The sequence below is a fragment of the Gymnoscopelus braueri genome (genome assembly GCF_963280865.1).
Source record: "Gymnoscopelus braueri genome assembly, chromosome: 9".
NCBI lineage: Eukaryota > Metazoa > Chordata > Actinopteri > Myctophiformes > Myctophidae > Gymnoscopelus > Gymnoscopelus braueri.
This window is the reverse complement of record NC_137610.1, coordinates 49,977,070-50,002,446: the sequence shown is the minus strand read 5'-3', so window position 1 is coordinate 50,002,446 and position 25,377 is coordinate 49,977,070. Positions and strand designations below refer to the sequence as shown.

The following is a 25,377-nucleotide window of genomic DNA, read 5'->3' as shown; positions in this document are numbered from 1 at the left end:
ACGTAAACCATTATTTTATACATGGGCTATTCAAAAATAGCAGATATACAAGCTCCTATAGCGTGGCACCGAGTGCCGCGCTATAGGAGCTTGTAGATCTGCTATTTTAGAAAAATCTTGAAAATGTGTGCAAATCTTTGAATATATATATTATTTTTTTTAAGCACTTTATTTTTTCTCAAATATTTACTTCTGGGGGTCCCTGGAACAACGTATTGTGAGATGGGGGTCCGCGGCCAAATACATATAATGTTGGAGGTCCTTGACATGAAAAAGTTTGAGCAACACTGATATACTGTAGCAACATAGGTTTTTTTCAAAAAACAGTTAGGATTTAGAAGACATTTTTAGAATCGGCCTCAGGTCTTAATGGGTTAATTGCATAAGACTGCATGGGGTGTTCCGGGGAGGGAAGCCGGGCGGGGAGCACATACTCCTGTCTGCAGGGGGGTGTTGAACATGAGAAGTAGGACGGAGGACATGCTACGTCCTCTCGGTGGGGGCTCCTCACTGGAAGGTGAGCCGGTATGGGGTACAACGACAGCTGAGTGGCAACACAGAAATGTGTGCAAGAGGTTTAATTGGCAGAACGGCTTAATAAGTTGGGGAAGAAAAAAGAGGGGTAAAAGAAAAAAATGGCTATACTCTAAATAAAAATAAATAAATAAATTGAAATAACCTCATGAAAGAAGAATCCCCTTCAATGTTTTTCAGGCCAAGGACCCCGTTAGCTGAGAGAGAGAGAGAGAGAGAGAGAGAGAGGCAGCCCCCAAAACCCCCACCCCCCCACACTACAAAATATAAAATTGTGTTGCAGATTAAACTTTTTCACAGATAGCTTCATAGACTTTTTTAGACAGCAACTATCATCAGTGTTGGATTCATGTTAATGTGTATTTTCACACATTTAACCACAAACCGTCGATACTTAGTAAACTTGACCTTCCACTTAATCTGCTTTTTTCCCCTCTACACCAAAACTCTTTGCCAAAAATAGCCGATCTACAAGCACGAGCTTGTAGATCTGCTATTTTTGACTAAAGTTCCCCTCGGAATAGGGACGCTAGGGTTCAAGGGGTTAATGTAAAAAAGAATCCTATCACACAAAGATTTGGCTGTCCCCCCTGTAGTAACTCTGAGGACCCCCCAGGGGTCCCCGGACCCCCTGTTGAAGACCACTGCTGTACTGTTCCCAACTGGCCCTCGGTTTCACTGCGATCCTCATCAGAATGACATTCACCAAGCTGAACTCTTAGCACCCATTCCCACATCCACATCTGTTGCTATAGCAACGCCTTTTGGTTGTTTGTTTTATCCTGAGGTCGTCTGTGTTTTGTCGCACGAGGAACACGTGAGTGACCAGAGATGCAGCATCCTGGAGGCTCAGCTGTTGTTCCTGAGATACACAAACCATTATCACTTCTGACCTTGCCTTTGATTGTGACCTTGACCTTTGACCATTTCGACCCTACAGTTATAATCATCTCTTCGGGGGCAGTTGACTGGACGTTGCCACCGAGTTTCCTATCCCAAGTTATTTAGTTCACATCCAGACACAGACACAGACAATACACAGACAGGAATGATTACAATACCCCAAGGGTTCCCAAACTTTTCAGGACGCGCGCAACCCCCCAGTTAAAATAACAGCCCAACCTGACAAGCACTTGGAATTGTAGGTATTACATTTAGTTTGACTCGGTTCCACAGATACATATTGTGAAAATAGCCGAACTATCGGTAGATTGGTTATTTTCACAATGTTTGCCTCTTTGACAATTTGGCCAATTTGGTGTTAAAAGTCTTAAAAGTCATTAAATTGCCACTTTATAAATGTGCAGATACCCTATATACACTTATACAGTACGTTGGTTTGTTTACTGTTGAGTGAGAAAACGATTTTGCACATTAAGCTAATCATCTGGGGACCCCCCAAAATCATTTTGGGACTCACTGATATACATACAGAATGATTACAATATCCTGCAGCACATCACTGCAGGGGAAGAAGAACTATCTCTGTAGCTTGATCAAAAATTCTCCCAAAGTCAATTATTAATTCAAAGTTTACAATTACAGTTACATTAAATATGAATAAAGGAACACAAAACTAAACTATCTCATTTTCTGATTGACGCCCAGGCATTTCTAAGTAGCTGTCATGTGACGCGTACAACATGCACGAGACTCTGTGCATAAAAGAAAGGGGTGAAGCTGAAATTCAATTTCGGCTTCTCAGCAGCTTCTGACCAGCTGATGGCTGATGACAAGGCAAACACCTTAACCGCCTTAAAAAATAATGAAGAGAAGAGAGGGCAGGGTTTTCTCTATTGTTTGATACCAGATCTCCAAAAGTAAACTTTCTGGAGTGGGAGTGATTGTCATTGGACTCCTTCCTACACAATAAACGAGTATACCATCTCTGGGGTTGGGTCCATTTGGTTCCATATTTGTCCACTCTTCTGAGTTAAATTGACACGGAGTATTTTACATGCCGTCTGCAGAATAAGCAGTAGAGGGACTTGCTGTTCAGACGCCATCTGGATTCATAAAACTCTGTCCCAGTGGCTTTAATCCATCGAGACCGGGAACGCATCTCTGTCATTTTAAGATGTCTTCTGGCTATTCAAAAATAGCAGATATACAAGAAAATGTGTGCACATCTTTGAATATATATATTTTTAAAGCAAACGTTTGTAACTCAAATCTTTGCTTCTGGGGGGGTCCCTGGAACAACACCTTTTGAGATGGGGGTCCGTGGCCAAATACAAAATCTAAAAATGTAGCAAATGAAGCGCAGATCGGAGTTAAAAAAATCGCTTTAAAACATATATATATATATATATATTCATTTGCACAAATTTTGTGTTGTAATGTTTTAAAGTAAACATTCCGATCTGTGCTTAAAAAAGAAATATATAGCCTATTCAAAGATTTGCACGAAGAGTTTTCAAAAATAGCAGATCTACAAGCTCATAGCGCGGCACTCTGTGCCGCACTATGAGCTTGTATATCTGCTATTTTTTGAATAGCCAAAGAAATGTTAGAATGACACAGATGCGTTCCCGGTCCTAACGGATTAATCAAGGTGTCACTGAGTCCATATATACTGCACATTAGCAGCAGACAGCTAATCTCTGGGTGACGACGCTGCACGCTGACAAGCTTGCCTTTCAGCACAATTTTCACAGCTTTTTTTTGACACCTTCTATAATCTCACCAAAACATTAATAATTTGAGGATTTAAAAATACAGATGTGTTTTCAGGGAAGATGTGGCATGATTTGAGATGGTTGTCGTGATGACATTTTTGCGAACCATGGAAGTTACTCAAAAACAAACCGTATAAACTCACAAGTCAAGTAAACAAGACTGGGTTTATTAATGGCGTGGCTATTATGATCTCTGACATCATATTGATTATGATGAGTTCAATATGGAGAAACGGCGGGTGATTATCTGTAAAATGTACAGATAATCAACTCTGTATGAACGTGTTGTCGTTTTGAAGCTGTTCAATATTGATCCACTTCAATACTCAGTGAACAAGAGAAAATGTATGATAATCACTAACATTAACTCTGGGCTTTTAAATCCATGTGTGACATACATGCACATCCTGTGTAAAGTATAGAAAATACAGAAAGGCTTTCAACAAATACATTTTTAACCAGTGTCATCCGGGTCTAGAGCCTACTACGCACGCACACACGCACACGCACGCACACGCACACGCACACACACACACACACACACACACACACACACACACACACACACATCCATATCCACTGCCTCTCTCTTCTAGACCAGTGGTTTTCAACCCCTTTCATGTCAAGGACCCCCAAAATGATATGTATTTGGGGGTACCCCCCATCTAAACAATATGTTGTGCCAGGGATTAAAAAAAAATCGTAGATCTACAAGCTCATATTGCGGCACTCGGTGCTGCGCTATGAGCTTGTAAATCTGCTATTTTTTGAACAGCCAAATATGCCAAATATAAGATTTTTGGCAATCATTTTAACCCCCCAAGGACCACTGGTGGTCCCCGGACCACTGGTTGAGAACCACTGTTCTAGACCATGTACAAACTGAGCAAAGTGAATTTCTCCTAGTGCACTGCATGTTGACTGTAATACAATTGAATCTGCTGCATGCCAATCCCCAACCCTCTCTCTGTGTTATCAAATAAAGGCTCAGAAAAGCAAAAACAGAAATGACTTTAAAAAAAGTATACCAGTGTGAATTATTCAGAGAGTGCAGGCAGTCAATGGGTTGAACATGCCAGACCTCAGGTAAAAAAAAAGAAAGAAGAAAAAAGAAAGAAGAAAAATAAAAGAACCCAAGTAGCGATGGAGACAAGTAGGGCAGAGAGAATGTGGATGGATGCACTCAGGGAGGTGAATGGAAGACTAGGATGCAGGAGCCAGAGAGAGAGAGGCAGAGAGGCAGAGAGAGAGAGAGAGAGAGAGAGAGAGAGAGAGAGAGAGAGAGAGAGAGAGAGGCAGAGAGAGAGTGAGAGAAGAAAGGAGAGAGAGAAGAAAGGAGAGAGAGGATGAATAAGAGTGTGGCCAGGGGCTGCTTTAGTTAAAAGCTCTATAAATGCAGGATGACATACTCATACTGTACTGCGTTGCACCTTCCCCACTTTCCCTTTTGTGTCGGACGAGTCCCCAACTGGGAGCTCTGTGTGTGTGTGTGTGTGTGTGTGTGTGTGTGTGTGTGTGTGTGTGTGTGTGTGTGTGTGTGTGTGTGTGTGTGTGTGTGTGTGTGTGTGTGTGTGTGTGTGTGTGTGTGTGTGTGTGTGTGTTTTCTATGTACGTGTGTGTTCATGTTTTGCATGAAGCACGCATAGGCTTTTTCAAACTGTATACCCCCAGGGGTTCGGCATCCTTTTTGACATGAAGTGCCATGTTTTTACGTTTAATTATGACACCACACCACATCAAAAATAAAATATTTCAAATATATGAAAAACTAAATAAACGTTTTTCAGGAAATGAAGAAAACTTTATATTTTTAAAACAAAGCAAAACTGCCTCATCAAAGTTGGTATAGTGACTTTATATATTGTCAGATACTTGCATGTGTCATTATATTATCAACACTTTACCCAAATCCAGCGCAAGTGGAGTTAGTAGTTTCAGACGAGCAGAAATCAAGCTGAAATGGAGTGTGTCTAAGCTGTGGAGGTGTCCAAACAACAATAGCTCCACTCGCTGCTGAGGGAGAGGTTTCAAAAGGGTACAAATTCCCAAAAGCTAACAATGGATCTCCAAGCTCACAATGCATCACAACAACGTGTGAATTAATGCCCTGATGCTTCATGACACTTATTATATAGGTCTACAATAATAAACAGGACTTTAAATATTGCAATAACTTCTGCAAAGAGTAGTAGTAGAACTAGCGCGACAGAAATGCTATGAACGCCTTTCTTTTGGTCCCATTGCTCTCCTCATTAAACACTTCATAGATTTTAGAAATATAATGACTTGTTTTCATAACATTAGCGTCAGTGCTAAGTTTAATAAACATACCGGTACACTGCATAGTTTTAACAGACTACAGGGAGCTTGTTTACGTGTTCCTCCTCGCTCACTGCGCAGCGCGCTCTGCTCATGCTGTTAAAAGGCAGCACTTGAGAGGAGAGGGGGGGAGTTGTTTGTTTTTGACGGACAGTTTGAGGATCCAATGGAGTTGGGAGTTTTTGTCAGAGGCGCTTTTTAATACTTTTCATTGGTTGGTTTACACAGATCTAAAGGGTGTTCAATAGCGTTGATTTATTAAAAAAATTAAAGAAGATGAAAATGGAGTTGGTTCGTCCTGGACACCGACGATATATGATATCATATTTTCTTTCACATCAGGATGTAAGGATCTTTAGACTCAATGACCCACCTACTGTATCTCCCAGAAAATAGCAGATCCACATCTGCTACTTTTGCTATTTTTAAAATGTATTTGAATCCTGAAAAGTAATAGTTTTGGACATATGAGGTTTCCAGTCGACAGAGACGACATATATACTGCCCATGTGTGTATATAGTATTAATCCGATCTCCAGAGTCAAAAATAAACAGAAAGATTAAGGGATTGACGTCGATTTTTGATCCCATTGCTCTTTATGCCTTTATGTGAGCTTTGCATTAAAAGCCATGCCAAGTTGATTCTAGGTCATAAAACCCTCACATGCATCATAAAGCCTGATTTATACTCCATCGTACAGCGGTGGCACCCATAGAAAATAGCCGACCTAAAAGCTATTTGCGATGCGTTATTATGAGCTTGTATAATAAAGTAAGTATACATTAGGCTTAATGGTCTGGGGTTCTGACGTGGGGGTGGGGCCTTCCTACCAACGATGCCTCCTGATGCAACAAACCCATCTGTAATTATGTGCCAATATAACAGTGTGACTTTATGACAGTGTGTGACAGGTCAGGACACTAATCTCTCTCTGTAAGACCTTCAGGGCCCCCCGAGGCGTGGATGGAGGGCCAGGTTCATCATCCTCTTACAGGCCGTTTTTAAGCTGTAAAGGCCTTGACTGATTGGGCAGTCAGCCGGCTATGGATCAGATTGACTGGACAGGGAACTAATAGCTGCTATGTGACCGACGACCTGAAGGCTTGACGTGAAGGATGGGATTGACATTGAACTTTGACGTGCTTTGAGGGAACACGTATTAAACCGACAAGACGGTCCAGTAACCCATGTGGACATCCGACATCAAATCGATGATTGATTGATAGATTAGTTTTTCTTTCTATTTGCATCTGCATCTATTCCGGTTTATTGATGTTTAGGAAATTAGGGACACATGAATGAGCCTCCCCGTCTTCCTGGGGTCCCGAACAAAGCAAATACAATACAGACATGCAAGTACAAATACAAATTAAAGTGTAAAAACTCTCTCAAAAAATGAATTGTAAAAATCTAAACAAAAAGTCGAGTCAAATTAAACACATACACAAATGACAGTTACATACTTGTCAAGTTACTTGGCATCATATTATATTTATATATATATATATATATATATATATATATATATATATATATATATATATATATATATATATATATATATATATATATATATATATATATATATATAAAATATATCATATATTAACATAATTTGATTTGAATTTTGAGGTATTTTTACTTTACTGGAGTATTTCCAATTTTCAATACTTTTACTTCTACTCCACTACATCTGACAGGCAAATATTGTACTTTTACTCCACTACAATTATTTGAAAACTTTAGTTATTGGTTACTTTGTAGATTTTGATTAGTATTACATACATTAACCATGCACTCCAGCCCTTTATACACACACTTTGGCTATTTGAAAATAGCCGATCTACAGGCTCACAACGGGTTGATTTGCGACGTGTTGTGATCTTGTAGATCTGCTACTTTCAAAGATTTTGTATACATTTTAGACATATGATAACTTGTGAAACGGCTGCGTTTACTTTTGGTACTCTAAGTATATTTTGATGCCAATACTTTTGTACTTTTACTTAAGTACATTTTGAATACTGAACTTGTACCAGACTATTTCTACAATAGGGCACTGATACTTTTACTTGAGTACAAAATGTGAGTACTTCGTCCAAAGGTCTCTTCCTACCTGAAAGCTCCCCATACCCTACCCCCTCCCCCCCCGCCTCACCCCCCCTCTCCTCCACCCAGCTGTCCCCATCACCTTCCAGTTTAATGTATATTGATCACGTATATTGTATATGAAGGACATTTGTACCGAGTTTGGAGGCAATTGGACAGCTGGTGTGTGTGGGAACGCAAATGCACACAGGTACGGACGCACGCACGCACGCGCACATCACGGCTTTCCAATTATAGCAGTGAGATGAGATAAGGTGAGATAAAGGTGCATGCCCTTAACTTTTATAAGTGTTCTGAGATATCGATTGAAGTCACATTGCTGACGTCAATTATCTTCAAATTCAGGACAAGTTTGAGCCCAAACCGAGCCCCAGTTGATTTGATTTCCATTAGAAAACTAAGTTAAATATGAAATATTTATATATATATAACATAATGCAAAAACAAATGTGTGGAGCTAAGCTGGATTACTGGCAGAAGAAATTTGGCACTGTTCCGGACAATCAACACACACACACACACACACACACACACACACACACACACACACACACACACACACACACACACACACACACACACACACACACACACACACACACACACACACACACAAAACCGTACTCCTACAGAGTAAAAACAAAAGACAACTTAAAGATTTGCCAAATCCTACGCTGACTTGCACAAACTTCCACAAGTTATGCAGAGAGTCAGGCTTTCTGGAGGTGTCATGTCTCAATGAAAACAACATATTATACAATATGACTGTATGATGCATGCTCTCAGCCAGCCTCCTATCCTCTATAACTCAGCTTGGTGTTTTAAAGGCATCCATCCACCTTAAAACAGCTCAATAGATGGTTGCTGAACATCACATACAGTTCATGTACTACACATATCAGCTGTGTTGATTTTGACAGCATGTAGTTATAGTCATAGTCTTTTGATTAAAATTCCATTTAGTTTTAAACATATTTGTCTCCGCCAGGCCGAAAGGCATGGTCGAGAGACTATGTTTGTTTAGTAATCTGAAATGTTTTACTTTTAGTCTAGTTTTGGTTGACTAAATATCATAAGATTTTAGTCGGCTAAATCTACAGTTGATTTAGTCGACAAAAATGTATTTGTGTTTCAAATTCATAATTTGCTGTGTAGCCGAAAATAGCCATTCTACAAGCTCACAATGCGTCGAGCTGCGACACGTTGTGAGCTTGTAGATCGGCTATTTCCCGAGTGAGACACCCCACACGCATCCAAGCATTAAATGACTTGTCTTATAGTTCTACTGGATCTATTCTCCACTAGTCCCTTCAAAACATTTTTTAATAGTTTTTATTTGTTGATGAAACTGTCAGTATATTTACTATAGTTTTAGTCATCATAGCTTAGTTTTTATTTAGTTTTTGTCAGTGAAAAAAGGTGGTTGACGAACATTTTTCGTCATGGTTTTAGTTGACAGAATTAAAATCAACAGTATTGTGCTGTATACTGCAGACTGCTCCATCTTGGATCTGTACATCCTCTCTAGGGGTCCAACTCACATTAATAAAACATACAGTAATAAAACACCCCTGATTTAACAGTAAATATTGACTATACTGACTGATTAACCCATTCAATCCGGGAACGCATCTGTGTAATTTTAGATTTAGAGCTATAACCATTGTTTTATTCTTTGGCTATTAAAAAATAGCAGATATACAAGCTCATAGCGTGGCACCGAGTGCCGCGCTATGAGCTTGTAGATCTGCTATTTTTGAAAAATCATGAAAATGTGTGCAAATCTTTGAATATATATATATTTTAAAAACATTTAAATCTCAAATCTTTGCTTCTGGGGGTCCCTGAAACAACATATTTTGAGATGGGGGTCCGCGGCCAAATACATAGTTTTTTCAAAAACCTGTTCCCCAGAAGCAAAGATTACAAATGTTCACTTTAAAAACAAAATATTCAAAGATTTGCAAAAATGTCCATGATTTTTCAAAGAAATTGCAGATCTACAAGCTTGTAGATCTGCAATTTCTGAATTGCCAAAGTATAAGATAATGGTTAAAATGACAGATGCTTTCCTGGTCTTAATGGGTTAAACCCGAGCCCAGCAGAAACAAACCATCACATTCGATAAAGGCAAGTCAGGATATGGCAAGGACGTGGCAAAAATAGTAAATCAATTACACAAGGGATAATTCATGGCGAGCCGGTCATTGTTGAGAAATATACCGGCCGCCAGGATGATTAAATCCAGACACGAAGTGGAGGGATTTAATCACCCAGAAAGGGTTTATTTCAATGACCGTCTCGGCGTCAATTATAACGCTTATTACATGGCAACTTGATAATTACATTAATAAATTCACCCAAAAGTAACAACAAAACTAAGTATTCCCTTGAATGTAATGAAATCGCCTCGGAAAACAACATATAGAATACATTCTTGGTTACTGCATTGTCTATTTCTCACTTGAGAGCAATGTTTAGCTGTGAATGAATGGCCGCGTTTCCCAACGAGATTCGTAGAGATGCTGCGTTGAGATCCTGCGCAGGTTGTACGACGGGTCTAACGTGCGTCCACACAATCTGCGCAGTACCATAGCAGCCACGTAGATTTCAGCTCATGCGCTGCCTACGCAGCCTGCGTAAGAGCCTGGGACCCGGCGAAACCAACGCTCTACCCTCATTAGTAGCAGCTGGTTCTGCCCAACGTGCAATCGCTTCACACGTCCACGGCGTTACGTTTCTGCTAAAACTACATTTGGGAGACAGAATGGCGTATCCTACTCTCCTCCTACTTCTGCGAGAGGCGTAGCCCTGCAGTGCTGTCCTACGAAGCAGTTTGTTACTAGCGCCCTGGGGCGGTAGTAACACCGATCGTAGCGAAATAGATCCATGAAAAGACCGACCGACCACACACACACACACACACACACACACACACACACACACACACACACACACACACACACACACACACACACACACACACACACACACACACACACACACACACACACACACACACACACACACACACACACACATTTAATTTATATATATATATATATATATATATGTATATACACACACTCACACACACACACACACACACACACACACACACACACAACGCGGGCAGCTGCGCTGCTTCTAGCCCTGATTCAGAGCGTTAGTGGGTACAGCCACACATCCGTAAAGCGTCCGTCAAGTTTCCGTACGGTCGCCGGAAGTCCCATCCACTCCCATGTTAAGTTTAAAACCGGAAGTACCGTTCCGTTTTTTTTTTTAACATGGGAGTGGATGGGACCTCCGGCGTCCGTACGGCAACTTGACGGACGCTTTACGGACATGTGTGGCTGTAGTTCACTAACGCTCTGAACCAGGGCTTCGTCCTCTATATGCATGAACCCGAAGTTTACAAATTGTACTCTCACGGATGATCCGATCGTCTGATAAAAATATTAAGCATATGCCAAGTTAACTAAAGGTATATAAATGATGCTGAGCTAAACATGTTTACTTAATTTCGAAGTTTTATAGTTAAACGTTATGATGAAAGTCCCCAGTTCCTCTCACAAAGTGACAGCTGTTGCGCTCGCCATGTTTATGAATGGTTAAAACATCTTTTGAAACTAGCAGATCTACAAGCTCACAACGCTTCACAAGCTTGTAGATTTGCTATTTTCAAAAGATTTTAATACATATTAATTTTGGGAAATGGGACATTTTGCATTCCTTTTGGTATTTTAAGTATATTTAATTTACTTGCATAATGGGGACACTTTAGTGTTTTATTTAACTTCCAGATGTCAACTCACCACTGTAATTTCATTCATAAATATATTATTCAAAAGTTGTATTTGGAGTGGACTGCTTCAGGACATCTGACAGTTGGCTCTGGTATTTTTATGATCCATTTCACTTTCGCAAAGGGTGTTTAAACTGCAGTGTAGCGTATGACAGCCCTACGTAGTTTACGTCGGCCTTACGTAGACTTCGTCCAGGAGGTCTTTACGTCTATGCTGTCTCGCGAATGTAGTTTTAGCACACACGTAATGAGAACCTGCGACGATGGTGCCTCCTGAAGCCAGTTTAGATACCACGTAGAGCACACACAGCTGCTACTAATGAAGATAGATCGTGGCGGGGTTGCTACTGCGCAGGTGCGTGGAGGCTCTCACGCAGCTTCTAGGCTGCGTCTGAGCTCAAAGTCGTTTGGGAAACCTGGCCATGACATTGTGCGTTAGTTTATAGGCCTGTCACAATTATTACATACACGTCTGATCTACAAGCTTACAACGCGTCTGATCTACAAGCTTACAACACGCCACTTTGTGACGCGTTGTAAGCTTGTAGATCAGCTATTTCTGCTATTTTTACATGTATACAAATTATTAAATATGTCATTAATTTCTTTGTATATTTCAGTTATTTGTCATATCTGCCCTGTGCAATGTTTTGATTATGAAGCCTAAAAGGCTTCTTCATGTGTTCCAATGTTCAACGTCAAACACAATTAAACCGTTAATCGCAATTATTTGTATGATCGTCAAAAATACGTAGCCTGCGAGTTGGTTCAGGCAGCATACACTCGAGAGGTTACATGTATGCTCATTAATATGTGCCTGTATACAGCGTCATGCAAGACCGTCAGACACGTTATTCAATGACGTGGCAATCAGCTGTCCAATCGGGCGGGTTATTTAAGCTCACCTAAAGTTTGCGTTCCTTCCGCTTGTGTGTTATGGTTGTTGTCATGCGGCGTTTGCTCCCACCACCACCCCAGCACCACCAGTGGGCTCTGCTATTGGTTCTGTTCCCCATGGGGGGGTTGTTATTATATATCTATCTCCCTGCTCTTAACTCTCTCAGTGCCAAGCCCCGAGTTATCCCGAGTTTTCTCTGAATACCCTCCCTGCCAGAACGAGAAATCCCGAGTTTTTACTTTTTACTGTGGTAGCGCTATTCTGTTTATTTTTCATGATCACTTTCGCTTTCTGATTCCTTCAGACTCATTGGGTTCCGGTTTCATGACGCAGATTCCGTTTCCGGTTCTCATTTTTTTCCCGCGGTCATTTTTGGCCAGAATAGGGAAAGTCACGGTTTTTCACACGGTATAAAAAACGGAGAGGTCTACTTCTATTCTCTTTGGTCTGGGTGACTAACAGTCATCGTAGTCGTGTATCACATCGTAATTTAGCCCGATCAGCGATTGTCGAAAAAGCCACATCCGGTTAATGACCGGATGTGACGTAAGCCTGTTTGGGAGGGGGCGAGCGAGTCAGCGAGGCGATCAATGTGTCGATTTGCTGCTCTCTACTGGTAGAACTGTCGTATGGGTTTAAAAACCCAATCAGATAATTTATTTGAATGAAAAATTACAAAATTAAAAAACACGCAAATTGCTGGCACTGGGGGAGTACTTTATGAAAATACTCTTGGCAGTGAAAGAGTTAATGGTTAATGATGGTTGTCTAAATTGTGCTGAGCAGGGAGAAAAATATAGCAGAGCCTGAACGGCAAGATAAAATATTACATCCACACTTGTATTCTCATTCTATTTGTTCAATATATAATCGGTCTATAATATTGGTTCAATCTATTCGTGAGTTATCTGACTGAACTTACACATTTTTAATACAGCATAAAATCAAGCGGCGGAGCCAGGTGCTCTGAGCCTTTGATTAGACAGCGGTCTGTTATTGAGCTCAGTCTAGCGGTCATCATTATCCAGAAATAACACACCGACTGAATTCAGTGATTGACCAATCAGAATCGAGCATTCAACCAAGCCGTGTAATAATCCTGAATAATTCATGGTCATACTTGTCCAAGCATGTCAGACTGATTACAATCAGTCACAGTCCAACTGAACTACCACCAAACCCACAACTCTAGCTATGACAGCAACCAGTTGTATAAAGTAACTAAGTACATTTACTCAAGTACTGTACTTAAGTACAATTTTGAGGTATTTTTTACTTTACTGGAATATTTCCAATTTTCAATACTTTTACTTCTACTCATTTTAAATTAACACTATGAATCGAGGGTTATACTGAAAAAATTACTCCACAAACATGAACAATATTCATACAAAAGTTACTGTCACTGATGAACTATATGAGCAATTCAGCATATTACTCTACAACAGTGGGACTGCCTCTGAGATCCCGCCACATCTCAGAGGCAAATATTGTACTTTTTACTCCACTACAATTATTTGAAACCTTTAGTTACTAGTTACTTTGCAGATATACATTATTATATTATAAAACATACATTAACCACTTTAGGCCTATTTTATACTGGCTATTCGAAAATAGCAGATCTACAAGCTCACAATGTGTCACAATGTGATGCATTATGAGCTTGTAGATCTGCTATTTTCGAACATTTTAGTACTTTTACTTTTGGTACTCTAAGTATATTTTGATGCCAATACTTTTGTACTTTTACTCAAGTAACATTTTGAACACAGGCCTTTTACTTGGAACAGAGTATTTTTATATTGCGGTATTGCTACTTTTACTTAAGTAAAATATCTGAGTACATCTTCCACCACAACAATGTGGCTTCAGTGCATCGGATATAACACGCTACTATCGCTATTTCTCTAGTTCAATATAGAGTTCTGTCTGCCTGCTTCTTCTTCTTGAAGTTAGATATATAGTTGCTTATCTACTTCTTGAATATACTGTAGACATATAATTGCTTATCTGGTTATTCTTCTTAGCTTAATATTCAGTACTTTTACTTCTACTCCACTATATCTCAGAGACAAATATTGTACTTTTACTCCACTACAGTTATTTGAAAACTTTAGTTACTATTTACTTTGTAGATTTTGATTATTATTACAAAACATACATTACTCACTTCAGCCCGTAATACATTTTCGGCCATTTGAAAATAGCCGATTTACAAGCTGCTTGTAGATCTGCTATTTTCAAAAGATTTTTACATATTTTATACATTTGAAAACTTGTGAAATGGGACATTGTGCAAAATGAGTACTTTCTAATTTTGGTACTTTAAGTGCATTTTGATACCACTACTTTTGCACTTTTACTCAAGTAAATTTGGAATTCCGGACTTTGACTTAAAACAGAGTATTTTTACATGGCAGTATTGATACTTTTACTTAAGTAAAAGAGTATTTTTTTCCACCACTGAATATGACTAGAGACGTGACGTCATGCTGTGACATCACGCTGGCATTGCGCCAGATTAGGTGGTGATCTCATGCCGGGTGTAGATATTAGATTAGATTACCTACTATTAGATAGTAGGTATGAGATTACAGTAGACAGACAGCAAGTGAAACTGAAGCATATAGCTCTGTCTTTGGTCATCCATCTTACTGTCCATGTAGTGGCGGAACAAGTTCAAAGACGGGCCGGGAGGCAGAGCGCACGAACGGTTCCCACCCGAACCGAACCGATTCGATTCCTACTACTCACCACTATTTGGGCACGATATACAGTAAGTAGGCTAGGAGGTTATATTGAACTTTAATTGTACTAACAATGCAGACAGTGACAGTAACGGCACTGCAGTGTGACCTCGCTGGCTTTCTGCTCCACGTCTGTGGAATGCCCTCCCCGACCACTTGAGAGCAGTGTTGATTTTGACAGCATATTTTGATTTAATTTTAGTCATAGTCTTTTGAATAAAATTGCAATTAGTTTTAGTCATATTTAAGTCATCTGAAATGTTTTACTGTAAGTCTAGTTTTAGTCGACCAAGTAACATAAGATTATGACTAAATGTACAGTCGATTTAGTCGACTAAAATGTATTTTAGCGGTGCCCTGATGGCGTCGTAATGGCTGATTTTACACATGGTTGCATGCTGAAAATAGCCGATCTACAAGCTCACAACGCGTGGGCGCGTGAGCTTGTAGATCTGTTGCGGCGCGTTGTGAGCTTGTAGATCTGCTATTTTCAGAGTGCAACACCTGAGCGCAACCAAGCATAAAATGACTTGTCTTTTAATTCTACTGGATCTCTTCTCCACTAGTCCTTCCCTGACATTTTGGTCTCGTTTTTATTTGTTGACAAAATTGTCAATGTATTTAGTCTTAGTTTTAGTCATTATTGCTTAGTTTTTATTTTGTTTTCGTTAGTTGACAATTTTTTTTGTCATAGTTTTAGTCGACAAAATCAACACTGCTTGAGAGCCCCACAATCTACCGATGCTTTAAAAAATGTACTCAAAACATACCTTTTTAACAAAGCTTTTTCTTTCGTTGCTGAATACTTTTTTGTTTGTTGCTTTTGCCCTGCTTTTGCTATTTTTGTGCCATTTGGTTTTAAACCCCACTTTGTGATTTCCAAAAATGTATATTATTTTAAGTTATAAATGTATTATTATCATTATTATTATTACCTGTTAATGTGTCTCCCTGACCCAGACGAAGGTAACGTAACGTTAGTAGTGTGGATTAATAACTGTAACATCAGGCTCATCTGGAGTTGCAACAGGCGGATGATGAAGCCAAACGAAATATGCAGTTCTCACTCTGATGAAGACCGTAAGCGGTCCAAACATGTTGCCATTTTTTATAGAATACATTTTGTTTTAACTTTACTTCCTGTACTCCACATTGTTTGAGTGCTCGGATCTCTTCTTCTTTTTTAAAGTTTACATGTCCCGCTGATCCTAGAAGCACCATACACCCGTTTTTATCTCCTGTGAGCACCTGGTTGGCCTCTGTGTCTTGTCAAATAAATATGCACCTAATTTGGACAGTTCAGAGATTGCCTGGTCCATCTTTCTCTTTTTTTTTTTGCTCCATTTCTCTTTTTTTTAGCTCCATTTTTATAGCCTCTAATTCCGTTACTGATAAGGCTACATTGTTGTCACTGCTGCACTGTCATCGGAACCTGCATTTCACTAGCCTCCCCAGACCCCTAGCCTCCCCAGACCCCCAGTATCCCCAGACCCCCAGTATCCCCAGACCCTCCGCCACTGCATCCATGGTACAGTATAGTGTTGGGGACTGAACTCTCTCTGAGAGCAGGCTGGTTTCTGTAACATTGTTATGTAGACAAACAATAATTGCATCAGACTGCCTAAGAAAGTTTATCATGTTTGTGAAATAATAATTTCAGTCATTTTGGCGTAAGCGCCACGCACCCTCCCGCTCCCTCAGGTCTGGGGGACGCAAACCTCCTGGACTTCCCCAAAAAAAAAAAATTGCGGCCCCCACCCTTTGGAACCCACTCCCACCTCACATCAAAGCCGCCCCCACTCTTGCCGTGTTCAAAGCCTCCCTCAAAACCCACCTCTTTAGACTCGCTTTCCCTGCCTAAACCAAACCTCACTTTCTTCCTCTAAGTCTTAGCCTTTTGTTGTTTGTTTGTTTTGTTTTTAGCCTTTTCAATGTTTTCTTTTCTCCTAATAAAATTGTTTTAAAGCTGTTTTGTAAAGCGACTTTGGGTACTAGAAAAGCGCTATATAAGTCTGATGTATTATTATTATTATTATTATTAAAAGCTGCCATTATCTATGATGCCTTCCGTTTTTTGAGGGGGAAGGTACTTTTTTCCCCCTTTCAGAGACGCTTGGAGGCATTACAATGGTGCGAACTGCATGAATGCTGGCTTGCGTATCAGTGACTCAGGGAAATAAGAAACCTTATGCCACAGAAGTGTTGTGATGTGAAATCCAGTGGCTGGATATATTGTCTATATATAATTGAGTTGTTTTGAGAGGGAGATTGGGATCGAGGACACATTTAGTAAGCCAACTGAATATCAGTACAACAGTATGGCTCCCGGGTGCGGCAGCAACCCAACGCATGATGCAACCACTGTTGCCATGTCTGCTTATTATAGGCGACTTTGGGCTTGTTTTTCTGTAGAGTTGCCCTTTATCTAAATGGTTGTTCTCAACCATTTTCATGTCAAGGACGCCCAAATTAATACCGTGTGCATTTGTCCGCAGACCCCCATCTGAAAATAATTTATTCCAGGGACCCAGTACCAGATAAGAATGTTTACAAAAATATTCCATATTTTGCACTTTTTCACCCCAATATTTTGGGGGAAAATAGCAGATAAAGGTTTAACGTGTGACCCATCGACGTCCTGGTTGCTTGTTTTTCCTCGCAAAATCTGGCAACACTGAATACAACGGTAGTGTTACATCACGCGTGACGCCGGTTCTTCAGAAACGTTGGCCTCGTTGACGCATGAGTTTGTGAGGACACAGCGCTGTGTTGGCATCCACATGGATGGTCTGACAAACATCTTTGTGCAGAGGAACAAAAAAAGAACCTTGAGGCAGCTAGCTCTCGACTGTGGCTCTGTATGGTGCCAACAGGATGATTAAGTGATGTTTCTTTCATTTCTTTCTTTTCTTCCCATTCTACCCCTCCGTCACGCATATCTCTCACACACACACACACACACACACACACACACACACACACACACACACACACACACACACACACACACACACACACACACACACACACACACACACACACACACACACACACACACACACACACGCCTACTCTCTCTCAAATTCTGAAAACCTCTTGAGATGTACGCAGAAGAGAGGCTTGAAAAGGATTAATCCATACATAATATTCTTTCATGATTGCATCGTGGCTGTTGGACAGAAACCTCGTATCTCCATCCCCCCCTCCATAATTGAATGCCCTATTTTATACTGTCTATACTCACATGACAGTGTCGCCAAAAACACGAAGCATTGTGAGATTGTACTGTAAGATTGGCCAGTTTCGCAATACTTTTGAAAAACATTTCTGTCAAGTAAATTTTGAATTCCGGACTTTTACTTGTAACAGAGTACTTCTACATTGCATTATTGATACTTTTACTTAAGTAAAACATTTGAGTACTTTTCCCACCACTGCCAAAAACACGACGCACTGTGAGATCGTACGGTAGATTGGCTAGTTTTGCAATACTTTTGAAAGATCTTGAACATTTTGGACACATTTTTCTAACTATAATCGCTCTAAAATAGGGACACCATGGGTTCAAAGTTGCTCAATCTGTCTGTGGGTTTTTATAAATATTTAACCAAATAAAAGTTTTAACAAGAGCCTGTGACTTAAATAATGCATTGGATCCATTGGAACACATCAGGTTCTTTTTCCCCCATTTCCTGAAAAGTAATGGTTTTGGACGTACACAGTTTGTACCCCTCAGCGGCGATATGTAAAGGAAAGGATAAGAGGCGCTCTCTCTCTCTCTCGCATGGCTAAAAGTTTATTTAAGACTTTATTGTTCCTCCGTGTGTGTGCTAGTTCTCAGTGAAACGATCGCTGTCACATTCTGTAGCTCAACACACTTCTCTGCAGGGGTGGGAAAAAAAGTACTCATACTTCTTACTTAAGTATCAATACCGCAATGTAGAAATAGTCTGTGACAAGTAGAAGTCCGGTATTAAAAATTCACTTGAGTAAAAGTACAAAAGTATTGGCATCAAAGTATACTTTAAATACCAACGGTAAAAGTACTCATTATGCAGAAGGTCCCATTTCACAAGTTTTCAAATGTAAAAAATATGTAAAAATCCTTTGAAAATAGCAGATCTACAAGCTCACAACGCATCGCAAAGTGACACGTTGTGAGCTTGTAGATCGGCCATTTTCAAATTGGCAAAGTATATAGGTCTGAAGTGGTTTCATAAAAATAATCAAAATCTACAAAGTAACTAGTAACTAATGTTTTCAAATAATCATAGTGAAGTAAAAGTACAATATTTGCCTTTGAGGTGTAGTGGAGTAAAAGTGAAATTATAGAAAATTGGAAATACTCCGGTAAAGTAGATAATACCTAAAAATTCTACTTAAGTACAGTAGTTGAGTAAATGTACTTAGTTACTTTCCACCACCGCTTCTAAGGAAGCAAAGAGGAAAAATAATCCAATTGGCTGAATGCAAAGGAATCGCTCGGATTGCAAACCTGCAATACCAATGCAATGAAATCTACCAGAGCCTGTGACTAATATGTGTTGTGTCTTACAGTGAACAAATGGAAAACACTGCTCTCTGCTTTGCATGAAAGGCATGTCAACTTGTCTAGCCTCTCTCTTTTGAATGCCCTAATCAACACCCGTTATAATGCCACAGTGAAACAGCGTCTTCCTGCATACCTCTCAATTATACTGTCTGAGTGCTGCATGCAGCCAGGGGATTTCACGCTGAAAGTGTATTTATAGTCATACAGTACGCATGTATGTGTCTAGTGTGTCTACTGCGTATGTCTTTGCAACATACACAAGTATGTCCCTGTACCATGTATGTGGGTCAGTATGCATTGTGCTGTTATTACACTTTTATTTACACCCCAGCATCAATACTACTAAAGAAAAGTATTACGTTTATTGTACATGGGAAAATAATGAATTTATTTCCTTAAAAAGAGATAGTTCACCCACAAAATGCCTTTTTTTCCTATTGATTAGCCACCCCATGGAGACTTGAATTCATGGATACTTTTTTGGTATCCATAATTTGATGACCGGCAGCAGTTCTAGTAGGGGACACAAAGTGTCTCCTTTGTGTCTCCTACCGGTCCGCTGGTCATCAAATTATTGGCTTAGGAATGCGACAAAAACAAAAAAATATCCACGAATTCAAGTCTCCATGGGATGAACTGGGGAAAAAAATCTGTGAACTATTCCTTTAACCCCCATCCCCTTTCCTCACTCTCTCTCTCTCTCTCTTATATTTCTAAAGGGCAACCTCTGTAACTTCTGTGAGACATAAACTGGGCAGTGACTGAGAGCCAGATGCCGGAACCATAGTCTAAGGTGGGATCGGAGACATGTGGTACTTGGACAGGCCTCGGGGGAGCCAGCTGGAGAGTCTGGGTGAGTGAAACACCTTTTAGATGACACGCCATTCATTATTGTCTCTGATCTGGGGCCAGCCTGATGGATCTATATAGGCTATAGAGCGAGCCAGCCATGACAGGAATGGTCCGACCCCAGTCGCAGCCTACAGTAATAGCGCGCTTGAACAAGAACCACTGAACCCTGAAGAGCGTTTACTAAACGACAAATGCAGAGTGCAGCCATACACGAACATGTCCGACATCATGTGAGGTCTAGAGGTATTTTACCATTTGAGAAATACGTATATTCTCACTTCCACTAATAGTTAGTGATCATTTAAATGCAGAGATTCACATAAAAAGTGATCTCTTTCAGCTTCCAGCACCACTGCCCTATAGATGTAGTGTTGTTGCTAGTAAGAATAAACACAGAAGCACCCGGGAGGAACTAGACTAAGGAAGGGGAGGAGACAAACTGAGTTCCTGTTACTACACAAAAAAGGAGATGGTGCCCCCGGTTTTTACCGAATGGTTTCCCAGATTGCATAAAAAGTTGCTAACTTTAGTCAAGCAGAGACACACTAGACACACTTCCTTGTTAACTCTTTGACTGCCAATGATGAGATTTCTCGTCATATTTTGCGAAGGCTCAGACTGCCAATGACAAGAATGACGAGATTTTGTGTTTTTAGTAATTTTATGCTAGATGGCGCTGTTTGCTAACCTACGAGTCACCATTTGACTCCCAGTGAAGCAAAGAAGCAGCAAATCACGTGATCGCAAAAAAATAACACATTCACTTCCATGTTAACTCTCTCAGTGCCACGCCCCGACATATCCCGAGTTTTTCCCGAGTACCCTCAGTGCCAGCACGAGAAATCCCGAGTTTTTACTTTTGACTGTGGTCGCGCTATTCTGTATATTTTTCATGATCACTTTCGCTTCCTGACTACATCAGACTCACCCGGAGCCGGATGTAAAAAAAAAAATTCATTTCCGGGTCACGTTGTTTTTCTCCGGTGATTTTCGGCCAGAATAGGGAAAGTCACGTTTTTTTCACACGGTATAAAAAGCGAACGGAGAGGTCCACGTCTACTCTCTTTGGTCTGGGTGACGATCAGTCATCGTAGTCGTGTATCGCATCGTAATTTAGCCCGATCAACGATTATCGAAAATGTCAACATCCGGTTCTGACCGGATATGACGTGAGCCTGTTTGGGAGGGGGCGAGTGAGCCAGCGAGATCATCAATGTGTCGATTTGTTGCTCTCTACTGGTAGAACTGTATTATGGGTTTAAAACCCCAATCAGATCATTTATTTGAATGAAAAATTACAAAATTTAAAAATTAAAAAAAACGCAAATTCCTGGCAGTTTGGGAGTACTTTATGAAAATACTCTTGGCACTGAAAGAGTTAATGGATTTGGAAAAAAAGCTTTTTCTCTGCTTTCTGACAAAACAATCTACATTCAACTGCCAATAACTATAGAATGGATGATCGCGACGGCACACTTCCCCCCCCCCCCCGATTCTATGAGACTCAGATACGTCTTTTAAAGCGATCGGGGGATCGATCATACTGGACATAAATATTCTATGATTTTTCAAAGGTTAGTGAAAACACTCATACTGTAAATCGCTGGCAGTGGCTTAGCAAACAATGCTTTATTTCTGGCAGTCAAAGAGTTAATAAAAGGTATTACTATAAGCTATAATATGAAAAAGTATGTGCTTGGACTATCACCAAGGCAAATTCCTATACAAATTAAGTATACAGTGGTTCTCTCTCTCTCTCTCTTCCATCTCAGTGTGTGCGGTGCTGTCCAGCGTGCTGCTGATCCTCGTGGGTCTCCTGGGGACGGTCCACGGCTGTCCCGGGGTCTGCACCTGCCGCGGAAACACCAGCGACTGCTCCGCCCTGGGCCTGCTCTCCCTCGCCCCCATCCTGCCGCTGCTGCCCCGCGACACCCGGGCCCTCCGTTTGCCCCGGAACAACCTCTCCTCGCTGGGCGCGGGGGAGCTGTCCGAGCTCGGCGGCCTGGACCTCCTGGACCTCTCGCAGAACCGCCTGTGGAACCTGCAGCCCGCCGCCTTCTCGGGCATCTGCGGCCTGCGCTCGCTCAACCTGTCCCGCAACCTTCTGGGCAGCCGCCTCCCGGCCTTCGAGCCGACCGGTACCGGCGAGGGGGGTGTCCTCCAGGGCTCGAACGGCAGTCAAGGGAGCAACGGGAGCACCGCTCAGCGGGGTCTGAGCAAGGACCTGTTCCGAGGGCTGATCCTGCTGCGCTCGCTGGACCTGTCCGAGAACGGCCTGCTGTGGCTCCCCAAAGGCCTGCTGGACTCGCTCCAGGGCCTGGTCTGGCTCTCTCTGGCCGGGAACAAGCTCCGGGCCTTGGACAGAGTGACGTTCGAGCCCCTGTTGGGGCTCCAGGAGCTCCGGCTGGCCGGCAACCCGTGGGTGTGCGACTGCAAGTTGAGGGACTTTAAGCACTGGATGGAGTGGATGATTTATAGGGGTGAGCGGGGGCCCGTTGCCGTTACGCTGCCACGCTGGGCTCTTTTGAAATCTCAAATGTGTGAGAATTGATAGGCCGTTAATCGACTTGCTGTGGTTTATGACTGTAGCGGAATGAATGATTTTGTACTTTAAGTCTATAGCTGTCTAATCAAGCCAATTAATCTCAGTTCTGCAGTATTTCTAGACTTGCTGAACACAAGCATTTATAAGCACTCGTTCTCTCTCCCTCTCACTCTCTCTCTCTCCTGTATCACCATACTTTTCACTCACTCTACTGTATCTCTATCCTCTATACTCCCTCCTCTCTCTACTGTATCTCTCCATCTTTCTCGCTCTGTCTCTACTGTATATCTCTATCTTTGTCCCCGTCTCTCTACTGTATATCTCTATCCTTGTCTCTGTCTCTCTCTGTATCTCTCTATCCTTGTATCTCTCTATCTATGTCTCTCTCTGTATCTCTCTATCCTTGTATCTCTCTATCTCTGTCTATGTCTCTCTCTGTATCTCTCTATCCTTGTATCTATCTATCTCTGTCTATGTCTCTCTCTGTATCTCTCTATCCTTGTATCTCTCTATCTCTGTCTCTGTCTCTCTCTGTATCTCTCTATCCTTGTATCTCTCTATCTCTGTCTCTGTCTCTCTCTGTATCTCTCTATCCTTGTATCTCTCTATCCTTGTATCTCTCTCTGTATCTCTCTATCCTTGTATCTCTCTATCCTTGTCTCTGTCTCTCTCTGTCTCTCTCTATCCTTGTATCTCTCTATCTCTGTCTCTGTCTCTCTCTGTATCTCTCTATCCTTGTATCTCTCTATCTCTGTCTCTGTCTCTCTCTGTATCTCTCTATCCTTGTATCTCTCTATCCTTGTATCTCTCTCTGTATCTCTCTCTCTCTCTCTCTCTCTCTCTCTCTCTCTCTCTCTCTCTCTCTCTCTCTCTCTCTCTCTCTCTCTCTCTCTCTCTCTCTCTCTCTCTCTCTCTCTCTCTCCGTGTCTCTGTATCTCTCCATCCTTGTCTCTCTCTATTCTTGTATCTCTCTATCCTTGTATCTCTCTATCTCTGTCTCTGTCTCTCTCTATCCTTGTATCTCTCTATCTCTGTCTCTCTCTGTATCTCTCTATCCTTGTATCTCTCTATCCTTGTATCTCTCTATCTCTGTCTCTCTCTGTATATCTCTATCCTTGTATCTCTCTATCTCTGTCTCTGTCTCTCTCTGTATCTCTCTATCCTTGTATCTCTCTATCCTTGTATCTCTCTCTGTATCTCTCTATCTCTGTCTCTGTCTCTCTCTGTATCTCTCTATTCTTGTATCTCTCTATCTCTGTCTCTGTCTCTCTCGGTATCTCTCTATCCTTGTATCTCTCTCTGTATCTCTCTCTGTATCTCTCTATCCTTGTATATCTCTATCCTTGTATCTCTCTATCTCTGTCTCTGTCTCTCTCTGTATCTCTCTATCCTTGTATCTCTCTATCCTTGTATCTCTCTCTGTATCTCTCTATCCTTGTATCTCTCTATCCTTGTCTCTGTCTCTCTCTGTATCTCTCTATCCTTGTATCTCTCTATCTCTGTCTCTGTCTCTCTCTGTATCTCTCTATCCTTGTATCTCTCTATCTCTGTCTCTGTCTCTCTCTGTATCTCTCTATCCTTGTATCTCTCTATCCTTGTATCTCTCTCTGTATCTCTCTATCCTTGTATCTCTCTATCTCTCTCTCTCTCTCTCTCTCTCTCTCTCTCTCTCTCTCTCTCCGTGTCTCTGTATCTCTCCATCCTTGTCTCTCTCTATTCTTGTATCTCTCTATCCTTGTATCTCTCTATCTCTGTCTCTGTCTCTCTCTATCCTTGTATCTCTCTATCTCTGTCTCTCTCTGTATCTCTCTATCCTTGTATCTCTCTATCTCTGTCTCTCTCTGTATCTCTCTATCCTTGTATCTCTCTATCCTTGTATCTCTCTATCTCTGTCTCTGTCTCTCTCTGTATATCTCTATCCTTGTATCTCTCTATCTCTGTCTCTGTCTCTCTCTGTATATCTCTATCCTTGTATCTCTCTATCTCTGTCTCTGTCTCTCTCTGTATCTCTCTATCCTTGTATCTCTCTATCTCTGTCTCTGTCTCTCTCTGTATATCTCTATCCTTGTATCTCTCTATCTCTGTCTCTGTCTCTCTCTGTATCTCTCTATCCTTGTATCTCTCTATCTCTGTCTCTGTCTCTCTCTGTATATCTCTATCCTTGTATCTCTCTATCTCTGTCTCTGTCTCTCTCTGTATATCTCTATCCTTGTATCTCTCTATCTCTGTCTCTGTCTCTCTCTGTATATCTCTATCCTTGTATCTCTCTATCTCTGTCTCTGTCTCTCTCTGTATCTCTCTATCCTTGTATCTCTCTCTCTCTCTATCCTCATC

The 25,377-nt window shown here is 41.1% G+C and overlaps 2 protein-coding genes across 2 annotated transcripts in view; one reads left to right on the top strand and one right to left on the bottom strand.

The window, feature by feature from the left end:
- The window catches only part of LOC308092362 (voltage-dependent calcium channel subunit alpha-2/delta-4-like), a gene marked incomplete at its 5' end in the record, with an annotated part of 128,620 nt that overhangs the window by 39,413 nt on the left and 63,830 nt on the right, over positions 1–25,377 (bottom strand).
- The window catches only part of LOC308092498 (leucine-rich repeat-containing protein 52-like), a 33,303-nt gene that overhangs the window by 6,966 nt on the left and 960 nt on the right, over positions 1–25,377 (top strand). Inside the window, exons 2-3 of the mRNA XM_080438422.1 lie at positions 20,366–20,499; positions 22,271–22,978. Of these exons, the coding sequence (XP_080294548.1) occupies positions 20,454–20,499; positions 22,271–22,978 (754 nt within the window). The 5' untranslated portion in view covers positions 20,366–20,453. The remainder of the gene's footprint in view (positions 1–20,365; positions 20,500–22,270; positions 22,979–25,377) is intronic.